This window comes from Schistocerca gregaria, chromosome 2, assembly GCF_023897955.1.
Source record: "Schistocerca gregaria isolate iqSchGreg1 chromosome 2, iqSchGreg1.2, whole genome shotgun sequence".
In the NCBI taxonomy this organism is placed as follows: Eukaryota; Metazoa; Arthropoda; class Insecta; order Orthoptera; family Acrididae; genus Schistocerca; species Schistocerca gregaria.
Genome location: NC_064921.1, coordinates 128,728,979 through 128,750,445, shown reverse-complemented (window position 1 = coordinate 128,750,445; position 21,467 = coordinate 128,728,979). Strand labels below are relative to the sequence as shown.

General features: G+C 42.1%; 1 protein-coding gene across 1 annotated transcript in view; it reads left to right on the top strand.

Annotated features, from left to right (window-relative positions):
• Positions 1 to 21,467, top strand: part of LOC126336506 (neutral ceramidase-like) — a 313,334-nt gene that overhangs the window by 163,995 nt on the left and 127,872 nt on the right. Inside the window, exon 6 of the mRNA XM_050000282.1 lies at positions 2,751 to 2,949. Within this exon, the coding sequence (XP_049856239.1) occupies positions 2,751 to 2,949 (199 nt within the window). The remainder of the gene's footprint in view (positions 1 to 2,750; positions 2,950 to 21,467) is intronic.

Genomic DNA, 21,467 nt, shown 5'->3' with positions numbered 1-21,467 from the left:
AGTTTATTTATTGTTAAATAAACAGGTTGTGGTAAAAGAAGGTTCTATTGATGGGTCCTCCCTTCCACATTTTCCTTAATTCCAGTAAGTACCGCCCGCATCTCGTGGTCGTGCGGTAGCGTTCTCGCTTCCCACGCCCGGGTTCCCGGGTTCGATTCCCGGCGGGGTCAGGGATTTTCTCTGACACGTGATGGCTGGGTGTTGTGTGATGTCCTTAGGTTAGTTAGGTTTAGGTAGTTCTAAGTTCTAGGGGACTGATGACCTAAGATGTTAAGTCCCATAGTGCTCCGAGCCATTTGAATCATTTTTTGAACCAGTAAGTACCACGTATCAAGATGACTTGTGATTCTCTCCAAATAAATAAAGAAAAGGCTTGATGGCCCATTTCTCAATCCGTCGTTTCGCTTATTTGAGTCACATATAAGATGTCAATCCTTAATGATATCGTGACATCGCCTGCATGCACAACATCTGAACACTAACTCGCACTTTCCTTCGACTATACTTCTCACATACTGTCACTTTGCCACATTTACTCAAGGTGTAACATGTCCGGATCCATGTTTCATCTACGTGAACCACTGACTACTTTCACTCCGATGCTTCGTTCTTTCGTAAACCTTAATGTAGTATGTACCTGTTGTAGCTCGTCCTCTCATTCGCACGTAACAGCACGTTTATTTTGGCATCTATTGATTAGAGAGAACAACTTTTCCACGAATTTCCTTGCTAGACTTGGAGTTCAGTTCCGTGCTCTAAAAACTTAAGTGTTCACGAAGTTGGCATTTCTTTACATTCTTCATAATAGCTGCCTACTAATACATTCGTCCATGTCGTAAATGGAATACTTACTGTAAGTACCTTGCTTCATCTTTTTTGGCGCAGAAACTTTAATTTCGCACCGCTCAGCTTAGTGTTCTTTCTTCCGTAATTCGCAGTCCATTGTGCTGCTTCTCAACTTTGACATTTTGGCTCCACGTTCCGTGAGCTTCTCCGTCGATTCGGTAAATCTCAACTCTTTCTCATTGCCAACAAATTTAATCTCGTTAACTGTAACCGTTGCGCTTGCCCGAGAAGACATTTTCCGCGTTCGTTTTGCGTGCTTGCACCGTGACCTAGAACGCGCATTACTTCAGTCGGAGAGTGGCTGTGCCTAGACACCTGTCCCAGTTAGTTCCTGCTAACTACCACATTCTGTCTTCGTCTCGCCGGGTAATACCTAACGGGTATGTATTTTCACCTGACAAATGAATGCCCGTTCCATACCGGTATGCTTTTCGCTGTAGTGCTGCGACGTCCACAGTTCACTCCAAGCGGTGGTGCGATACATGTTATATGGTTACTGCGCTTCAGTTCCTTAGCGACAGCTGACAGAGTACACATCATTTCTAAGGCTCCAAGAGTGGAGACATCCATAGAAAAAAAAGCTGCAATTGAAGGACTCAGACAAGCAGTTTTATTCACGCCCCAAATTGCGAAACAATGTGGCGTGTCTTTCTCTCTTCACCACCAGAAGACAACAGGTAGCAATAAGGACCCTACACGACAAAAAGACAAGGACGAACTATAAACCATATAAAAGTGATGATGAATTCATCGGAATTACGATTAAAGATACAGATTCAAAACAGCAGCACAAACTCGCAGAGGATTGGCAGAAATGAACAAGGGACACATACCTGCTGCTTCAGTAAAAAGGAGGCGCCGGCGCAAAGGGACGTGCGGCGGCGTAGAAACCATTTCTGAAACTCGTAAATAAAAAAAGAGACTCGAATGGGCTAGGAAACATTGTAAGCGTACGTATGAAGAGGGAAAGAAAGTGTTATTCACAGACGAATCGAAATGAGAGATTTCTGGTGCCGGAAGGAGGACATTTGTTCGCTAGTCTGAAGGAGAAAGGGTGCACCAACAGTGCATTCTACGACAGTTAAATACGGAGGGAGTTCTGTTATTGTTTCGGTATGTTTTGCAGGGTATAGAGTTGGCGACATTGTGAAAATAGAATAGTGCATGGATCAGAAGTACTGCCACCACACACTTCGCTACCATACGATACCATTTAATTGCGCTAATTAGGGAAAGGGTTCACGTTACAACAGAAAAATGACCCAAAACAGTAGTCGGCGTTCTATGAGATGCATATCGCTTGAAAGGAAAAACAGGAGGTAATAAAAAATATGGTGTGGTCATTACGAACCATGACTGTCATCCTACTAAAATGGTCTGGAATGAAGTGGGCAGACATATCTGGAAATCTGACATAAAAAGCAAGGATCATCCTGGAATGTCGTTAATGATGTGCGGAGTAATAAAGACACGCGATACCTACAAACATTTACTGACGGAATGCCTTGAGTTTATGAGACAATCTAAATGACGCTATTTTAATGAAAATAAAATATAATTTTCCTGTTTCTATTATATTTGGCACCCGTGGTCTAGGGGTAGTGTAATGAGTACAGAGTATGGATTGAGAGGAAATCGAAGAAAGACGAAGATAATGAGAAGTAGTAGATATGTCGAAAATGATATAAAGCATTCTAAGAAAATTTTGTCCAGCTTAGCTACACTATGTAGGGAACAAGTGCTTAATTCCAGTCCTGTTGGAGACAGGTAGGGATCACTCTCCCATTTGGTGTGGATCCGTGAAGAAGTTTGTGTGGCAGGTGACAGGATGGTCAGGTAGCAAAGGTTGTATGTATTGTTGGGGACAATAGATTGAACGTGCTCCTGGTTGTGTGTGTGAGTAGGTACTCTCACGACGTGGACAAGACGATGGTGCAGCTGCGGATCGAGACGCCGTCGGGCCGTCCGCTGGGCGCCATCAACTGGTACGCCGTCCATCCCACCTCCATGAACAACACCAACTCACTGGTCTCCAGCGACAACGTCGGCTACGCCGCCATACTCCTGGAGAAGCAGTTCAATGGCGGGGGCATGCCGGGAAAGGTGAGCGAGCATGGCTGCTTAACCTAAGGTGCCAGACCACTGGGGCGCACGGCACGAATCACATTACCTCGTTCTCTGGGAGGCAGTGCAACAAGTACCGTCTCACGATCCGACCAGTGCAAAATGCAGTATAAGCCCTAAGTAACACATGCAACGAATAAATGTATAGCTCTCACTCTTCGCCAAAATTGTGAAGAAATATTTTACTTTATTTATTTGTTTAAAGAGGTGAGAAACATTATTAAAACGTTTAAACAAATACAATACACAGCGCGTTGCATCATGAATAGCTAATTCTAGTACCTTCTGCCACGGATGTCAAACAGGGGCCAGAACAAATGGACGTGGTCAGCCCATAGAGGGCTCCGCTTCCGCGGCGGCTATTCCGTGCAGCGGCTCTCGCGCAGCGAGGCTGCCGGCGCTACGGAACGTGCAGACAGCGGACAATAGCCGCTCCCTCTGGTTTCATATATAGGGACCCGCTCTGCTCTAGTCCAGTCAGGCAATCATTGTAGGCAAAACCACCCCTTCCTTCCGCCTCCTTGATTTCTATCTCACCGTCTATGGCCGTCCTATCGCCCTCACTCCCACCCTCAAGTACCTTGGCGTCACCCTCGACCGTCGCCTCTCCTGGACCCCCCATCTCCGGACAATCCAAGCCAAGGCACGCTCCCGTCTCCATCTCCTCAAGCTCCTTTCCGGTCGTACGTGGTGTGTAGACCCCTCCACCATACTCCACACCTATAAATCCCTCATCCGCCCTATCCTTTGTTACGCCCATCTGGCCTGGATCTCTACCCCTACTACCTTTTACAAATCCCTCCAAATCCTTGAACGCCAAGCCTATCGCATCCGTCTCCCCTCCCCCACACGGATCCTGTATGATCTCATTCCATTCCCCCACCTCCTCCTTTTCCTTGAGAGGCTAAGGATCCAGTACACATCACGCAAACTCGATCCTCCTCACCCGCTTGTATTGCCCATCCTCTCCTGCCCCCGCCCGCTGCCGCGCCTGTATTCCCACATCCCACCCGGTCTCCATCTCTCTACCCTCCTTACCCTCTCCAAAGGTGGCTTCCACCAGTTCCCCCTCCCTGATGATGTCCTCCTTCCCTCCGTATACCCCTCCTACCAACTTTGATCCTACTACCCTCTTCCTGTCTCTGTTCCTTTCGGCACCCGCCCTCCCTCATCTCTTTCTCCCCACTCCTCCCCCGGGCTTCCCCTCCCCTGCCCATCTACTCCTCCTCCCATGTCCTCAGCCATTGGCGTCTTTGTTGTCCCCTCTCCACCCCCCCCTCCCCCCGCCCCTCTTCGCAGGTCCCCGGACTCGCACACGGGCTACGTGGACTTTCGCGTGCCGGAGATCATCGCCATCAGTGTCTCATGTGTGCCGTCGTGTTTAGTGTTCAGTGTTCACCGTCGCTCTCCATCGTTCACCTGTTCCATCGCCGTCTTCCGTGTTTGTGCGTCGTGTCACCAGTTTTAAGTGTGGACTATCGTCAAGTGTGAACGGCTCCGTGTTTGCCTTTCTGTGTCAACTGTTTTCTTGCCCACCGTTCTGTAACGTATGTGTAATCTTTCTGTTTTTTCTCATCTTGTATCCTCTGGCTGAAGAGCAGCATAGAACGCTGCTGACAGCCTGCCTGTTGTACAGGTTTTAAAATTCCATTAAAGAAAAAAAAAACATAGTCCAATCACTCTGGTAGTCGCTCTGGATTTCATTTCTATCTCGGCGGTGCTGCGTTCTGGTCGTTGCTCGTTGTTGACATTTGCCTGGGTCTGGTTCCGAGTAGATTTACGTTTGGTGTTTGGTGGTGTCGTTTCTTCCTTCATGTGACGCTCATAGTCGGTCGTGGTCGGTCGTTGTCAGTTGTCGTTGGTCTGTCGTCCGACTCGTCCTGTGTTTACCCGGTGGTGCGTGCTCCAGCGCCGGCGGCTTCCCCGCCTGGCGACTCCGATCCACAGCCCAAGGCGTTCTCGCAGTTGGTTTTGGTTACTACAATAATATTTTAGGAAGTAGTAGTATAGTTTTCAATATTTATAGCTTACAGTGATACAGTTTTTAGAATATAGCCTAAACGAAAACACACACAAGACGTTCAGCAGAGAAAAAATAAATAAGTTCAAAGTTGATATTCATACACTCCTGGAAATGGAAAAAGAACACATTGACACCGGTGTGTCAGACCCACCATACTTGCTCCGGACACTGCGAGAGGGCTGTACAAGCAATGATCACACGCACGGCACAGCGGACACACCAGGAACCGCGGTGTTGGCCGTCGAATGGCGCTAGCTGCGCAGCATTTGTGCACCGCCGCCGTCAGTGTCAGAGAGTTTGCCGTGCCATACGGAGCTCCATCGCAGTCTTTAACACTGGTAGCATGCCGCGACATCGTGGACGTGAACCGTATGTGCAGTTGACGGACTTTGAGTGAGGGCGTATAGTGGGCATGCGGGAGGCCGGGTGGACGTACCGCCGAATTGCTCAACACGTGGGGCGTGAGGTCTCCACAGTACATCGATGTTGTCGCCAGTGGTCGGCGGAAGGTGCACGTGCCCGTCGACCTGGGACCGGACCGCAGCGACGCACGGATGCACGCCAAGACCGTAGGATCCTACGCAGTGCCGTAGGGGACCGCACCGCCACTTCCCAGCAAATTAGGGACACCGTTGCTCCTGGGGTATCGGCGAGGACCATTCGCAACCGTCTCCATGAAGCTGGCCTACGGTCCCGCACACCGTTAGGCCGTCTTCCGCTCACGCCCCAACATCGTGCAGCCCGCCTCCAGTGGTGGCCCGACAGGCGTGAATGGAGGGACGAATGGAGACGTGTCGTCTTCAGCGATGAGAGTCGCTTCTGACTTGGTGCCAATGATGGTCGTATGCGTGTTTGGCGCCGTGCAGGTGAGCGCCACAATCAGGACTGCATACGACCGAGGCACACAGGACCACACCCGGCATCATGGTGTGGGGAGCGATCTCCTACACTGGCCGTACACCTCTGGTGAACGTCGAGGGGACACTGAATAGTGCACGGTACATCCAAACCGTCATCGAACCCATCGTTCTACCATTCCTAGACCGGCAAGGGAACTTGCTGTTCCAACAGGACAATGCACGTCCGCATGTATCCCGTGCCACCCAACGTGCTCTAGATGGTGTAAGTCCACTACCCTGGCCAGCACGATCTCCGGATCTGTCCCCCATCGAGCATGTTTGGGACTGGATGAAGCGTCGTCTCACGCGGTCTGCACGTCCAGCACGAACGCTGGTCCAACTGAGGCGCCAGGTGGAAATGGCATGGCAAGCCGATCGTCTCCATGGGAGAATAGCAGCCTGCATTGCTGCGAAAGGTGGATATACACTGTACTAATGCCGGCATTGTGCATGCTCTGTTGCCTGTGTTTATGTGCCTGTGGTTCTGTCAGTGTGATCATGTGATGTATCTGACCCCAGGAATGTGTCAATAAAGTTTCCCCTTCCTGGGACAATGAATTCACGGTGTTCTTATTTCAATTTCCAGGAGTGTAAATACCTCGCATGACTTCACTATACTTTCGAATTCTCTCGGCAGAAGCACGTGTACCTCTTATGGGGTCTTTATGGCAATATTCTAGAAGTCCAACACTATTCATAATCCGAAAGATCAAATCTTCTCTTGGGTCCTTTTCTTTTCTTTGTAGACTTCGTCTCTCAGCCATCCCGACAGGCAAATATCTGAAGGGGTAAGTGTCCGGGGACCTGGGTAGACAAGGGATGTGACCATTTCTGCCTGTTCATCTTCCGGGGAATGTTAGGTTTTGTCACTGGTGCACAGGGCTCGAATAGCAATGTTGCTCTCTCTGTTGCGTCCACTGTGCGAGAGCGTGAACTAGGTCGCGCCTCAGTACATGACGGACGGAAAACGAGGCCAGTATTTTGACGGCGTCACACACGAATTCTTGTCAGCGGACTTCGTGACAAGAAGGTGGCCGCTTACGTGTGTCAAAGGCATTACTCACAAGATGCAATGGACAGTGAAATACTTCTTATTATTCTGCAAAATTACGAAGAATGGTTTCGTCATATTTATTTATTAACTCAAGTCAAAAGCATCGTAAAAGGTATAGACGGACACAACATATACGTAACGTGGAACAAACTATAAGTGCGGAGCACACAGAGTATAAAAGCTAAACATAATATCATAAGCAAACGGGAATATAAAAACATAACGAAATAAACGGATGAACCGCTTGAGACACGACATCTCTTTTATTTAGTTAATGGTTCAAGATATCGAATAAATGATGGTACGCATGTAACTATACTGTATGGTTAATACTCGAAACAGTCCAACAAGAATATTTCCTTTAAAATGGAACCGTATAAGTTTTAATCACATACGAAAGCTTCTGAAAAGACGAGTACTGTGATATAATGTTCGTTAATAGTGCCGTTGAAACTTTTCTCAAAAACAACCGAAAAAGTGGTTCAGCTGAAAGGCAAAGTGTCCGATATCGCATATTCCAGTCTGGGGCAGTGAATGAAATTACAATATTTTTGTGTAAACACATTATTGTCATGACTCATATTAAATAGTATGATTATCAAGTTCATGTTGGTTATTGGGTATCGTAAACATTTTTTATAGATAATCTCCATGCTTAAAAGCAATTGTCCTGACTGATTCCCTGACTCATCACCAACCAGCCCAATCAACAATCGATAGATACTTGCAGTTTGGAGAGGATGCTAATCTTATACTGTAGGCATCGTTTAAGACGAAATTTTTCGAAATTCCATACCGAATGGATCAAATAAGTTATGATTTTTTTAAAAATATGTCGTCATCAGTGCAATTTTAAAGCTGTAACTACGAAAATTGGTGTTTCATTTCTCGGTCAGAATGAGTGTTTCGGCATTTTTTTAAAATTCAACTTCCAAGGCGCTAGAGCAGTAGGTGAATGGTTTTCTTACAATAAATTAATATTATAGAACGACTAAAGCATTTTTAAAGCTACATCTATCAGAACTGGTATTTTACTTCTCAGATTGAAATAAAGAAAAATACGAGTTTGTGTTTTTACAAATTCGACCGCTGAGGGGGTAAAGTAGCGAGTGAAAAGTTTTATGTATATTTCATCATGAAAGCATTTTAAAGCTAAGATTATTAGTATTTGACTTCTTGGTTAGAATGAAAAGAAATATATATTAGGGGATGGAAGTTCACCATAAAAATTCAAAAGACAAGTCTGACAAAAACTGCGACTAACAGCTACGATAATCGCTTTCTGGTTAGAAGAACATTCGGGAAAGAATATGCTTCTATGGCCTTCATTAGGATGAAGAGTTTAGACGGTGTTGCAATTTGTTAACTAAATTAAAGAAAGTTGTTTAACAGTCACGATGATACATCAGCTTTTACATAATGGCATAAAAAAGAAACTACTGTTTAATACCGTAATTTTTCAGTAGGCCTATAATAAGTTTATCAAATTATTTTTGTAATTACTAGTTAAGTCAACCATTATTGATGATAAAATAGATGACTACATTTAAAAGCAGTCCCGTGTGGTCATATCAGTTTCAGGTGTATGCTGTTATAGCTTTTTAATTTGTACGTGAACAGTGTTCGTAATACTATATAAACATAATTAAATTTTTATTAAAAATGTTCAAATCTTATACAAAGAATTGCTTTATCAAATTTTAATTCCTGTCTGCAGCTTAAGTTGCGTGGAAGAGATTCACTGTTTCCACAGTGCGCAGATTTACACACGAGGAATGAACGCAACAACATAAAATTCGCTTAAAGAGAAAAATAAGTCTCTGCAGCCCATAGAGACTACGAGAAAGAAGCAGTGGGTGCTTAAGTTAGTTCTTTATATTAATAAAGCAATCATTTCAGACAGTATAAGTATACATAGGAAAATTGCATGAATTTCTGTAAAACCCGACGTATCTGCTTGTTCGAGATCATCACAGCTACTTACAACAAACACATACACACACACACACACACACAACACACACACACACACACACACACACACACACACACACACACACACAAGGTGAGGGGGACTGCAGCTAAACACATTTCCGATGATTGTGTTTACTGACCTAATACTGGATGTCACTCCGTTGAGTAGCTACCTGCGTCCCATGTGGATACAGCTGTCTTACTTCTGCAATTGCACCTACACGCATGCAATCTGCTTCTCTGTTGCCATGATAATTTAGAATCTTGGTGTGTTACATGCCGTATATGAGCAGCGAAATATGAGAGTTCCTTATCATTCGCTTAAATTCTCGAACCATGGACCATGGGAGACCGAGTACCGGGTTCGATTCCCGGCGGGGTCAGGGATTTTCTCTTCCTCGTGATAACTGGGTGTTGTGTGATGTCCTTAGGTTTGCTAGGTTTAAGTAGTTCTAAGTTCTAGGGGACTGATGACCATAGATGTTAAGTCCCATAGTGCTCAGAGCCATTTGAACCATTTGAACCACGGGAGAAATCTAAGCCAAATTAGGAGGAAACTCAGTTAAAATATTTAAATTTCTAGCACATTTCTCCTAACTATGACAAAAGTTCATACTACAGTCGGTGGCGGCTCGTAACTACAGATTTGCAGTCGTCTTGCAAGACACCCAGTCTATTTCTGTCTCACCAGCCACTTAAAACATAAATGCTCAAAAACAATAAAGTATTTAAACTTTTGTTAATACTGACTTACTGCGAACGTTTAGGTGTCAACCTAGATGTAAGAGAACCTGATAATAACAGGATAACGCTCTTATTTGTCTCATAATTTTTCGTAATTAACATATCAACTCAAATATACACTTCAGGAATCATAGTCAATGTGAATAAGTGACAGTAGTAATTAATATTTTATGCTCTAGTGAATAATAGTAGTGTTAATGGCAGTGACTGCTAAGTAGTTAAGCCCTAGCAAGCATCTGTACTGTAAGTAGGAACAATCACAACCTAGTCAACTATTATGATGCTTGCATGAAAATTAAGTATCAGCTTTTGCTCATCAACCAAACAAGGTGTGAACACAAAGCAGTTCTGCCTGAAAACAAAGGACATTTTACATTAATAATGTGTATAAAATGACTCCGCTACAATAAGCATTTCTCACAGTGGATTAAACCAATATGTTGACTCTTTGTAAAGCGAGTATCTGATATGTAAAACGTAGTTCATTTGCACTAACAATGTGGAACCTTCTACAACACTCTCGCAAAGCACTAACGGCTTCAACATTAAGCTCACTGATACCATACCTAATGTTTTCATAGTAATTTTACCTCGACTGGACATTACCTGCATACTCCCGACACACGTTTCGCACTTCCTCTTGCTCTGTCTCCCACACCTCCCAACTGAATAATTAATGTATGTAGGTAGCTTCTCATATTCTATATCTAGGGGTAGTAGGTAAACCGAAAATGGTATTTTTGGTATTTTTTAGTTCGTGACAACAGAAGAATGTGAAGTCTGAATGCAAAGACAAATCGCTATTATAAAATGATAATTAAATCAAGCCCCTAAGCTGTCGACAGGCGTTGATATACATCAACGGGGACAGTTGAAAATGAGCGCCCGACCGGGACTCGAAGCCGGGATCTCCTTCTTACGTGGCAGACGCTCTATCCATCTGAGCCACCGAGGGCACAGAGGATAGTGCGACTGCCGGGATCTATCCCTTGCACGCTCCCCGTGAGACCACATTTCCAACTCAAGGTCCACACTCTACATTCGTAGTGCCCCTGCCCATTACATTCATTGGCAGACAATCTTACCGAGTCCCGTAAGAGTTCCGGCAATGTGTGTTCATGCAGTGCAGAAGAAGAAAGTCATTGGGCGGTTGGCCTTAATTATATGAAGATGGTATCTGTTCTAGCGGACATGTCCGAAAAAACAGATACAATCTTCATATAATCGCTACTATTGTTCGGTTTTTAAGCACCGTGAAGGGAGAGATCACAACAGTGAAATGTCCCCATAGAACAATTATACACGAATGTGCTTAAACTGACACACAATAGTTTTTAGCGCAACGCAATCTGACTTTCAATAATCCCTACAAGAGAATGGTGCTGACTAACATTAACCTATATGTTTCACAAATCACTTACCTCACAAAAATCTTCGTTACTCGAACTACGGCAATACAGCGAGCGCCACTACTGCCAGCTAACTAAAAGATTCAAACTACGGAAGTCACTAACTACTGATGGGCATAGTTAGCAAATGAAAGATTTTAATACAGAACAAACAATGTATTTACCTTAATAGTCATAATATATATATCAGTTCGTGACACCTATTCTTACAAATTTCAAAACTCCGCCATCTCTCTCCCCACGTCCACCACTGCTGGCGGCTCACCTCCAACTGCGCAACGCTACGCGCTGTTAGCATCCAGCTGCCGCTGCCCAACACTACAATGGCAGACAACAATGCAAACCAGCCACAGACTGCACACGGCACAGCCAGTGATTATACAGAGCGCTACGTGGCGGCGGCGTTACCAATAAAAAAACCTAAGCAGCCTACTTAAATAGCCCCCATGCTCACCACAAAAAAATTTACAAATTGTTTTGGGCAGTGGCCAATACAGATTTGAAATTTTTTTTCATAATTACAATGACAAACAATGAAATGCACACACTTATCGATACAATGTTGGTCAAAAGCTAAAATTTTCTCACAGTCCATAAAGACAGTCCTGATCATTCATCAAAGTAAAATTGCAGTGTTTTTCTCAAAGTCTGAGTAGCAAAAGAAAATGCACACGGAAGTAGTGGATTTCCATGCAGTCTTGAAGAAGTAGTGTTGTCCTTTCAATGGAAAGACAGTGCTGACTCTTGACATGCAGACAGGTAATGGGCCACAACAGAGCAAACCCACAGCAGAGTCAGTCGAAGTTTTAAAGAATATTGGTAGGTAGGTCGTCACAGAGTAGACCCATTGTAGTCCTGGTAGAGATTACGGTATTGGTGTGCCACCAGAGGTGCAGACCCAGTGCTGTCCTTGTAGAAATAATGGTGTTGGTGGGTCATCAAAGGTGTAGACCCACTGTAGTCCTTGTAGAGATGGCCAGCAGCCATCGGTTTGACTGTGCAGGAGCACAATCACCATTGAAGAGTCTTGCGGATAATATAGCAAGTCCTTAACCACCACTTGTGCACTCACAAAAATTGTTTTTGAAATGTCCTTACAACCAGCAATGCTGTTATCCAGTCCCTTACTGAATTATTAACGCAAGTGCAAACACTATCAGTCCCTACTTCTCACATATTGTCCATATACCATGACCAACAGAAACGTGTGCAGTGAAATGTAATTTACAAGTTACTTAATTTGATGAACTGGTGTCAATTACAATTTTATAACATAAGAATACAGTAACAAAGGTACAAAATACATCTTTAAAGAACATAACAATACAAACAACATTTGCAGTAGTACAGGCTTTACAAAAGAATCGAAATAGCAAATACATCAGTGTTACAAAAATTACGACATAAGTACATACATAAAAGATCAGAATAAATTTCGAAACATCAACTTCACACATGAGCATTAAAACAGAACAGAATAAATAATTTCTAAACATATTTATAAAGAAAACAACATATTATTAATGCAAATTATATTTGAGGATAACAGTATTCCTCATCATAGTGAATGTAGCTGAATATTAGAAAATTCTACAACATAAGTCTTATCAGATGAACATATAAAGACATGAAGAACATAAATACACAAGGGTACACAAACAAATAGTGGGATAACACAAAAGGAAAGGACAGGGTTTGTTTCCAGTGTAACATTTGGTACTGCAGTCTAACCCAAAACTTCATTCTGTAGATCTTTCGTCATATCTCAACATTTGTTTCCACCAAAAATATCCTATCCAAGCATGCTTTCTGTATTTTGCTCACATCCTCTTTCAAAAATAGTTTTCCTCCACTGTACACTGCTTTTTTTGGCCAAACCATTTTCTTATAGCTTCTCAATGCTTTTCTTCCAATTCGTCATAGTTAGTTTCTTATATAGTCTGCCCCCTCTTAAGCTAACTTAAAGCTACTGAGCTCAGATGCTAAACTAAGGGACGACGCAATGATGCAGCACAAAACAATTAACACAAACAACAATGACAAAAATGGAAATTGTGAAAGCAAGCAGCAGCAAATGCAATAACTTATATCTAAACATAACAAAGCTGAAGCAGAAAAAATATTACAGAAAAAACGTTTAGTTTAAACACATTCGTGTTCAAAGAGGACGTTTCACATAGACCAGTCTCGTATAATTTTTCTAAGGGGACGTTTCATATGGCGCTGTATTGCAGTAGTTCGAATAACGAAGATTTTTGTGAGGTAAGTGATTTGTGAAACATATAGGTTAATGTTAGTCAGCGCCATTCTCTTGTAGGGATTATTGAAAGTCAGATTGCGTTGCGCTAAAAACTATTGTGTGTCAGTTTAAGCACATTCGTGTATAATTGTTGTAAGGGGACGTTTCAACAGTATAATATAAAACTGATTCTTGTTTATCACATGACACTCAGATGGTTGGTATATAGTCCAATAATTAAGGTGCAACACATACCGTGGTGTTCGAGGCGACTTTTTGTTCTACACAGTCGTTAAAATCTTTGTAACTTTCTTTTTGATCGTACTGTTGTGATCAGATTATCCTTCCCCAAATGCAGCTGATTGAATTCTGAAGACAAACCTCATTTCAGGTTAGTCCTTTCTTTATCCGTCACAAACACTATACCACTAGAACGATTCTTCACGCCAGTAACCATTTCACAGTACACACATCCACACACCAACATTTCGTAATCGTCAAAACTTTCGAAGGCTATGTCGAGTTACACTTGGTACCATTTGCTACCAGTGAAAATTTATGAATAAAGATTCTCTACAACATGTTATATAAACTCAAGACATTTCATTTCACTCCCTCTCTGTTAAAAATTGTATTGCACAACATATTCATAAATTTTAATATACACGCAGTAATAATGACAATGTATTTTTACAAAGTAAAAGACCGAGAACACTTTCATCTCCGAGTGTGGTTTAGATAACGTATCCTTACGAAGCACATCAATCTAGTGGAAGTTAACAATATTTGCAGTATTACTTTAAATACTAGGTAGGTGGCTGTATACTCACCAACCATAGCACAAAGTGAGCTGTTAAATAAACACATCACAAGTAGAGTGTGTGTAAGATACGATGGGCGATGTATAGTGACCAGTTTTGTCCAAAGGGCCGGGCGATTTGTTTTGCCCTCCTTCGGCCGGTATGCTGCGGTGACAGAATCGAAGCGCACGGCCTGCAGTCTTTCTCACACGATTTTACGGAAACTATTGGGTAACAATGACATTTTGCGTTACATATAGCTTTGTAAACCAGATCCATGATGACATGCCCATTATTTCGTTAATGGTCACAGTTATTGTGATATTTGGATTTACGTAAGACACTGCATCAAATGCGAAAAAAAGTTTGCAATGAAAAATAGGGGGCGCTATGTTTTGCGTTTGGTGCGTGTTATATACTATGTTGCTGCATATCAATTTTGGCTAACGTAATGAAGTTTTCTGTAGACTTTGGTGCAGCTCTCTATCTGCCAGCGATCTTGAGAAAATTGATCTATCTAGCACACCCATTTGCGATAGCGCGCTCCAGCGATTAAGCCAGAATGAAATATCCACAATATTCATCATATTTCGTAAACAGATAGAGATGTCGAAATGAGATTTTGGCATATGATAACACACAAAGGGGAGAGTATTTTTCCATATGATTATTACGCAAAACTTCATTATCTCCCGTGCTTTTCCACTAACAACCGACTATTTTGATGAACGAATGTAATTTTAAAGGGCCTTCCGTAACAAGTGAAACGAGAAATGCTGTGGGCTCTGGAACGAAGTAAGTGAAGACATTACACGTTTATTTTTGTACCGGAGATAGGGTTTTTTATACGAAATTGACCTTACCTTTCCTCAGTTCCTCAGTCAATGGACATCAGCTTTAGAATTCTCTGACAGTTGCGTCTCTGTAACATGTTAGTGAGGTGAAACTTCCTGGCAGATTAACACTATGTGGTGGACCGAGACTCGAATTCGGGTCCTTTGCCTTTCGCGGGCAAGTACTCTACCAACTGAGCTACCCAAGAGGTTAGTGAGGTGATATCGCGTACACTACGCTGTGTTTTGGCAAAAGAACCCAGTTATACATGGCAACAATAAAAATGTTGTTTCTACTCAAAATTCAACACCCATGACGCTTCTCTGAGAGTTACAAAAAGGTAACAAGCCAGGCGAAAGTAAATAGCTGATTTTACAATATTTTCAGGAAAGTTCTGTTTAGATGGTAACCAAATTAGAGATGACAGTAGATCTTTTTAAATGATAACCATACAGTTGTGGTCGTGGAGGGGATCCACTTAATATATATTAAAAATAAGGGCGTACAGTTCCGTTTAGAACGGCACTTCCTTTCCAGTGCTCGGAATTTCCCCTACAGCGCCTTCCCGCAACCCCCGCCACCAGCGCTTTCCCCACGCGCGCCCTGGTCATTGGCCATCTACCTGCAACGTTATTTTGCGTTCGCTCCTAGCTCTTGCGTGCATTTCCAGCCAAAATCCTGGATAAAGAAAGTAATTCGCCGGCGGCCGTCATTTTGGACTCGAGTGCCTACAGCAGCGCTGTGGGCAGAACTGTTGGATTCTCATTTACGGGAAAGTGAACGGGACTATTTGTGCATGGGATATCCAAGTGCGTAAAGTAAACAATAAACTTCCGTTTTTAACAGTTTCCTAGTTTCTAATGGAAATGTAAAGCAAATCAATCGACGACTTTCGTAAGTCCGTCACTTAAATCATAGCATTTTATTTTCCTCTTAATGCAGGTAAGACTTCCTAGTACTTTTATGACGGGTAATATATGCTCAACATGTAACAGCACTGTGCATTATAGGACTGGGTGTTTGTGTTGTCCTCATCATTTCATTGTCATCATAATTCGTGCCAGTGGCTACATTGGACCGTGTAAAAATTGTGTAAAATTTGGGACTTTGGACTGGGGCTGATGACCGCGCAGTTGAGCTCCCCACAAACCAAACATCACCACTGTGTATTCAGTTTGTTTGAGGGACGCATTTCGGAACTGCATGCTATACTGAAACGCAAATGCATACTACTGTTTACATGTTACCGTCATTCATGTTTATGTTTGCTTAGCAGATTAAAACCCTTTTACATTAATATAACATAAAATACAGAAAATAAATTAGCTGCCTGATGACTGCGTCCTGATATAAGCTTACCTCATTTCTCATGGCTGTACTTGTACTGCCACATCTTGCAGTGGCGTCGATCTCTGCCTGGGGGCTATATTTCCTCAAATGAATGGACACAGTATTGTTAAAAATATTGAAAGAAGGTGTGTTTTTCAGTCTTAACATTGGAAAATGTTTTTGCAGTCCAACTTTCAATAATACAAAAAAAAGTGGTAAATAGGAAGACGTGAATACTTGTATTGTTCGAGGAGGCTGCTACCATGTTCTTAGGCAACTAGAAGAACTACATCATTCTTGTAACCTACACTCTGAAAAAGTTAGAGTTTACTCTGCTGTATGCATTGCGGATGGCGAATTTCAATTATTATGTAAATCTCCGTTTTATTTTGGTTCACTGTGCAACCAGAATGTTTGATAAGTTATATTTTATCAGCCATTAATAGGTTTCAAGGCACTGCAGACTCATCATCAGATAAAGATAGTGGATGAACATTGTTTTATAGACCAGGTGGAGCTTGATTCTCTGGTCGTGGTGCTAGCCGAAATAACGGAAATTTAGCTACCAGTAATGAAAAGTTTATCAAACGAAAGAGTTGCTACGTTTTCGGTACACACATTGCACTGAATCGTAGAGTCAATGGCAGGTAATAATGTACATTTTGCAGTTAACACGAACACATACATATTATTCAATTTTGCTTGGCTTCACACTGTTTCACAGTAAGTAAACACACAACGAAAGTGCAAAAGTATGTGAATACGACAGATATATCACTTCACCGCATCGCAATCTTCAGATGCACTGAATAGCAAGCACAGATAATGGACGTAAACAAACCTTGCAAGCTGCTGTTACTCGTGGGTTCATAGACTAACAACATACATTTAATATGGTTAAAAAAGACACCCAAAATATAAACAATCAAGGTGAAATATTTTCTACATAAAGAATGAATGAATTACTATGAAATGTGACACAGCTTTACTTGGTGACTTCCTGGCGACATAAATAGTTTAGGGTAAAACAGTTATGAGTACACAGACAGATTGCCAATATTGTTACATACCTGTATTTATGCAGCGCGATAATTATATCTTGTTGTTCTCTTTTTGGATGTATTGCACCTAAACAGACCGGGTGCCACTAATGTTACGTAAATGAGAAAATATTATATCATGCAGCACGATAATTGTATCTTGTTATGGTCTTTTTGGATGTTTTGCACCTGGGATCTCTTGGAAATTCAGGAAGAAAAAGTTATTTATAGATTCAACTCGTTCGTTGAAAATATTTTGAAGTGGCTTCAGCTTCCAAATGTAAATCTCTAACCGTTCGACAAGATCCATCTGTACACCTTCGTCAGCAATTTATAATGCAGATATGGTGTTACTCACACCACCAACAGAATGTTGATGGTGGGCAATGTATGACGCAACGCTTTTGAGTTGGAGGGAATCCATACGCTCTTTGTAGCGGGTTGCTAAGTTCGTCCCACTTGCGCTGTTAGATGGAAGAATAAGAGCATATGAGTTTACTTATGCCGGATTTTTACGCCACTCTTCGGAGAACTTATAATTGCGATAGATTTTCTTTTGTAAATTATTGTCTGTATGGAAAAATATTTTTGTATTATGTGGTCTAAAAGGATAATCAAATTTATATGACCCTTGACAGAGGAATGGAAGTTAGGCAAACTTTGGCTTTTACTTTTCGTACGCGATGGTGATGGTGGTTGCTTCAGTTTAAGTTTGTTCAACTGATGTATTTATGAGGTAGGGCTTACATCCAATATTTTGGGCTATATTTTTAAAAGTATCTTCATTTAATTACGTGCACCTGCCTCACTGATTGAATACAAAGGGCATACAGTTCACGGCTGACATTAAGAAAGCGACTTTGTGTTGGCTTGTGCGGCATGAGGTGCTGTTAATGACAGCATCAGTGATGGTGGGTTTTCTATATATTTGGAATATATGCTAGTTATCGTGACTGTAAATAGTAGTCAAGGATATTAATTCTTTCTGTTTTCTGATGTTTTCGTGCCCTAGGCTATTCAGTTTTTATTTTTGGGTAGGAGTTCATTAAGAATTAGTATTCAGACATGTACATATCTTTTGTAATATGTTATTTTGTCTTTGTATTGCGGGAGTGTTAAGTAGAATTCTTGTTCTGTGTTATACAAAAATTTATCTCAAAGCAGGCTTGCAATGTTGCTATCCATTGTCAGACCATTGTTTTGAATGTAACTCGCTTTTGTAAGGATAACAGGTTTGGGAGGGAACCAAAATTCCATGTGGTGTCGGGCTTGAAGCCTGATGACGTCTACAGCTCGCCCCGATGTTTCGACAGACAACAATTCAGCTGAGCTTACACTGCAAATTTTTGCTGCACGTCGGATCTTCGTCGAGTTTAGTGCCCACTGTCGAATGTTGCTTCATCTATGACGCAATGGTAATATTGCCCCTACGCCCTCTGTCACACAAGTGGCCTGCAGGATTAAAATACATTTATCAAAACAATAAAATTAATTTCGCTGGACGTGTCATTTAGTCGAAAAATTTTGTATCTCGGAAGGTATCAAAGGCATCACCAGGTTCCAAGCCTAATGAAGTAGAAAATTATCATTGCAGACGTTTTTCACAAATTCTTTGATAGTTGAATTTCCGAAGTATATCGCCGTTCCCAGGATTTTTGTCGCAAAACAGTCTTTAGAATGTCTTGTGCAGATAGAATATTCGGCTGTTTGCTCTACCTAGCCATCATGGAATCGACGGCTCGGTTTTCGTACCCAAAAACCAGGTTTTCGGGGTGTTTCTGGATAACGCATAAACATATTTTTAAACTGGAAAAGAAAACTTCTACACAAATGCCTAGAAAATTAACATTGAAATTACAGCATTTTTTGCCAGTATTTATTGTTTAATTTCGCATCACAACAGATTTTACGTGCGTATTTCACGCGCACCAGTAGGGGAACTTCGATTCTTTGTATCTCGGAAACGGATGGAGATGGCAAGAACACTTTCAAGGTTGTTCGAGATAGAGATCTCAGGAACATATTATAAAAATTACAGCCATACCCCTCTTGGAATTCACGACTCAGTTTTGGTACCCAAAAACCAAGTTTTTCGAATTTTCTCACGAACTGCCTATGAACTGCATGGTGCTTTCATAAGCCCATTAAGGGTTATACCACATATAAATCAGAAATGACCAACCGATTCGCTCCATTTTCGTAAGCTGGAGAAGTGTGTAATATTCAAAATTTGGCCCTGAATTGCAGGATAGTTACAGTAAGAACATCATTCTGTTGGGTATATAAATGGTCCCTAATCCAAGAGCTGTACAATATACTTAATGCTAGCTTTCCATTATCAATAAAACCCGATGTATGAGCTCCACAAAGTCCTGTTCTTGTTCGCGACATTGTGGAATATATTAGGTAGCACCTACTGTATCGTGGGTACCGATCTAAAAGAATGTTTAACTCATAACTTAGGATAAAGTGCGAACAACATATTCTCCAGGGCTTTTCTAAACATAATGTTGCATTAATAATGCTAAAGGAATTTTTTAAAGCTCACTATAAGCGCAAGTTTCTCAAATGGTACTGGTACAGTGTAGGAATCTTTTAACGGGACATTATAGGAAACGTCGCCATTTTTTGTTTATCAGTTTCCTACAAACTGTTGTCAACGGATATAGGTTCGTAACGGCCTGAGCTATAGTGTTATTTCACGTAAAATCACCCACAAATAAAATATTATGTTTCAACATATAACAGTAATACTATTTGCCACGTACACAAAAAGCTAGCTGAAAACTAGATCATAATCAAGGCTGGCTTCAGACGATATCTTCCTCAGTATGCAACACCCATAACTGACAATGTGGCTCCCAGAAGCACTTAGTTCACTCTGTGATCACTAAATGTCGGATGGCACACCACGAATTTTATAGTAGTGGTACAAATTAGTTCCCGGTTCAATATAGACATCTCTTCCCTACATAAGTATGCGCCCGTGACCAGTGTCAACATTATTTCAGTCCTTCTGGCCGTACTTTCGTGCCACATAAAATACTAAACTGCCAAAATATTATAACATTTAGACCGGCCATCTTCAGGGCACCCGCTTTTGCATAAGATGACGCGGTACTACGAGGGTCACTCCAAAAGAAATGCAGACTATTGTTGTAAACATACAGTTTTCATTCTGCATGTGTGAAAGTTTTACGGTGTGTATATACATCCTTCCCGCTTGTTTTCAAACTTCGTTCAACCTGTTCCCGTGAGTAGTGGCGTCACAGCATGTCTTCAAGATGGATTCTACACTTGACGTGCATCAGAAGCAACGTGCTGTCATAGAATTCCTGTGCTGTGAAAACGAGACAGTGGGAAACATCCACAAGAGGTTGAAAAAGGTGTATGGAGATGCTGCTGTCCATCGCAGTACAGTTAGTCGGTGGGCAAGCAGGTTACGTGATGAAAGCGGGCACGGCAATATTGAGGATTGTTCTCGCAGCGGCAGGCCTCGTACTGCACACACTCCTGACAATGTGCAGAGAGTTAACGAATTGGTGACTGCTGATAGAGGCATCACAGTGAACTAATTATCACGCTACGTTAGGATATGGGAAGGAAGTGTTTGCAGAATACAGAAAGTGTTGGCGTTAAAAAAGGATTGTGCCATGTGGGTTCCCATTATGTTGACATTGGCTCATAAAGAAACAAGAAAAACGGTATGCAGCGAACTTTTGGAACACTACGAGAATGATGGAGATGAATGTCTTGGAAGAACTGTGACAGGTGATGAAACATGGCTTCATCATTTTTCACCAGAGACGAAGAGGCAATTAATGGAGTGGCAAATTCACCCAAGAAAAAAAAAATTAAAAACCACACCCTCTGCTGGACAAGTTATGGCTTCGGTGTTTTTCGATTCCGAAGGACTCTTGCTTGTGGACAACATGCCAAGTGGAACCACCATAAATTCTGTTGCGTATGTGACGACACTGAAGAAACTTCAAGCTCGACTGAGTCGTGTTCGACCACATCGGCAAAAGCAGGATGTTTTGTTGGTGCGCTACAATGCACGGTCACATGTCAGTCAAAAAACCATGGAAGCGATCACAAAACTCGGATGGACAACACTGAAATACCTGCCTTACAGTCTTGACCTGGCTCCAT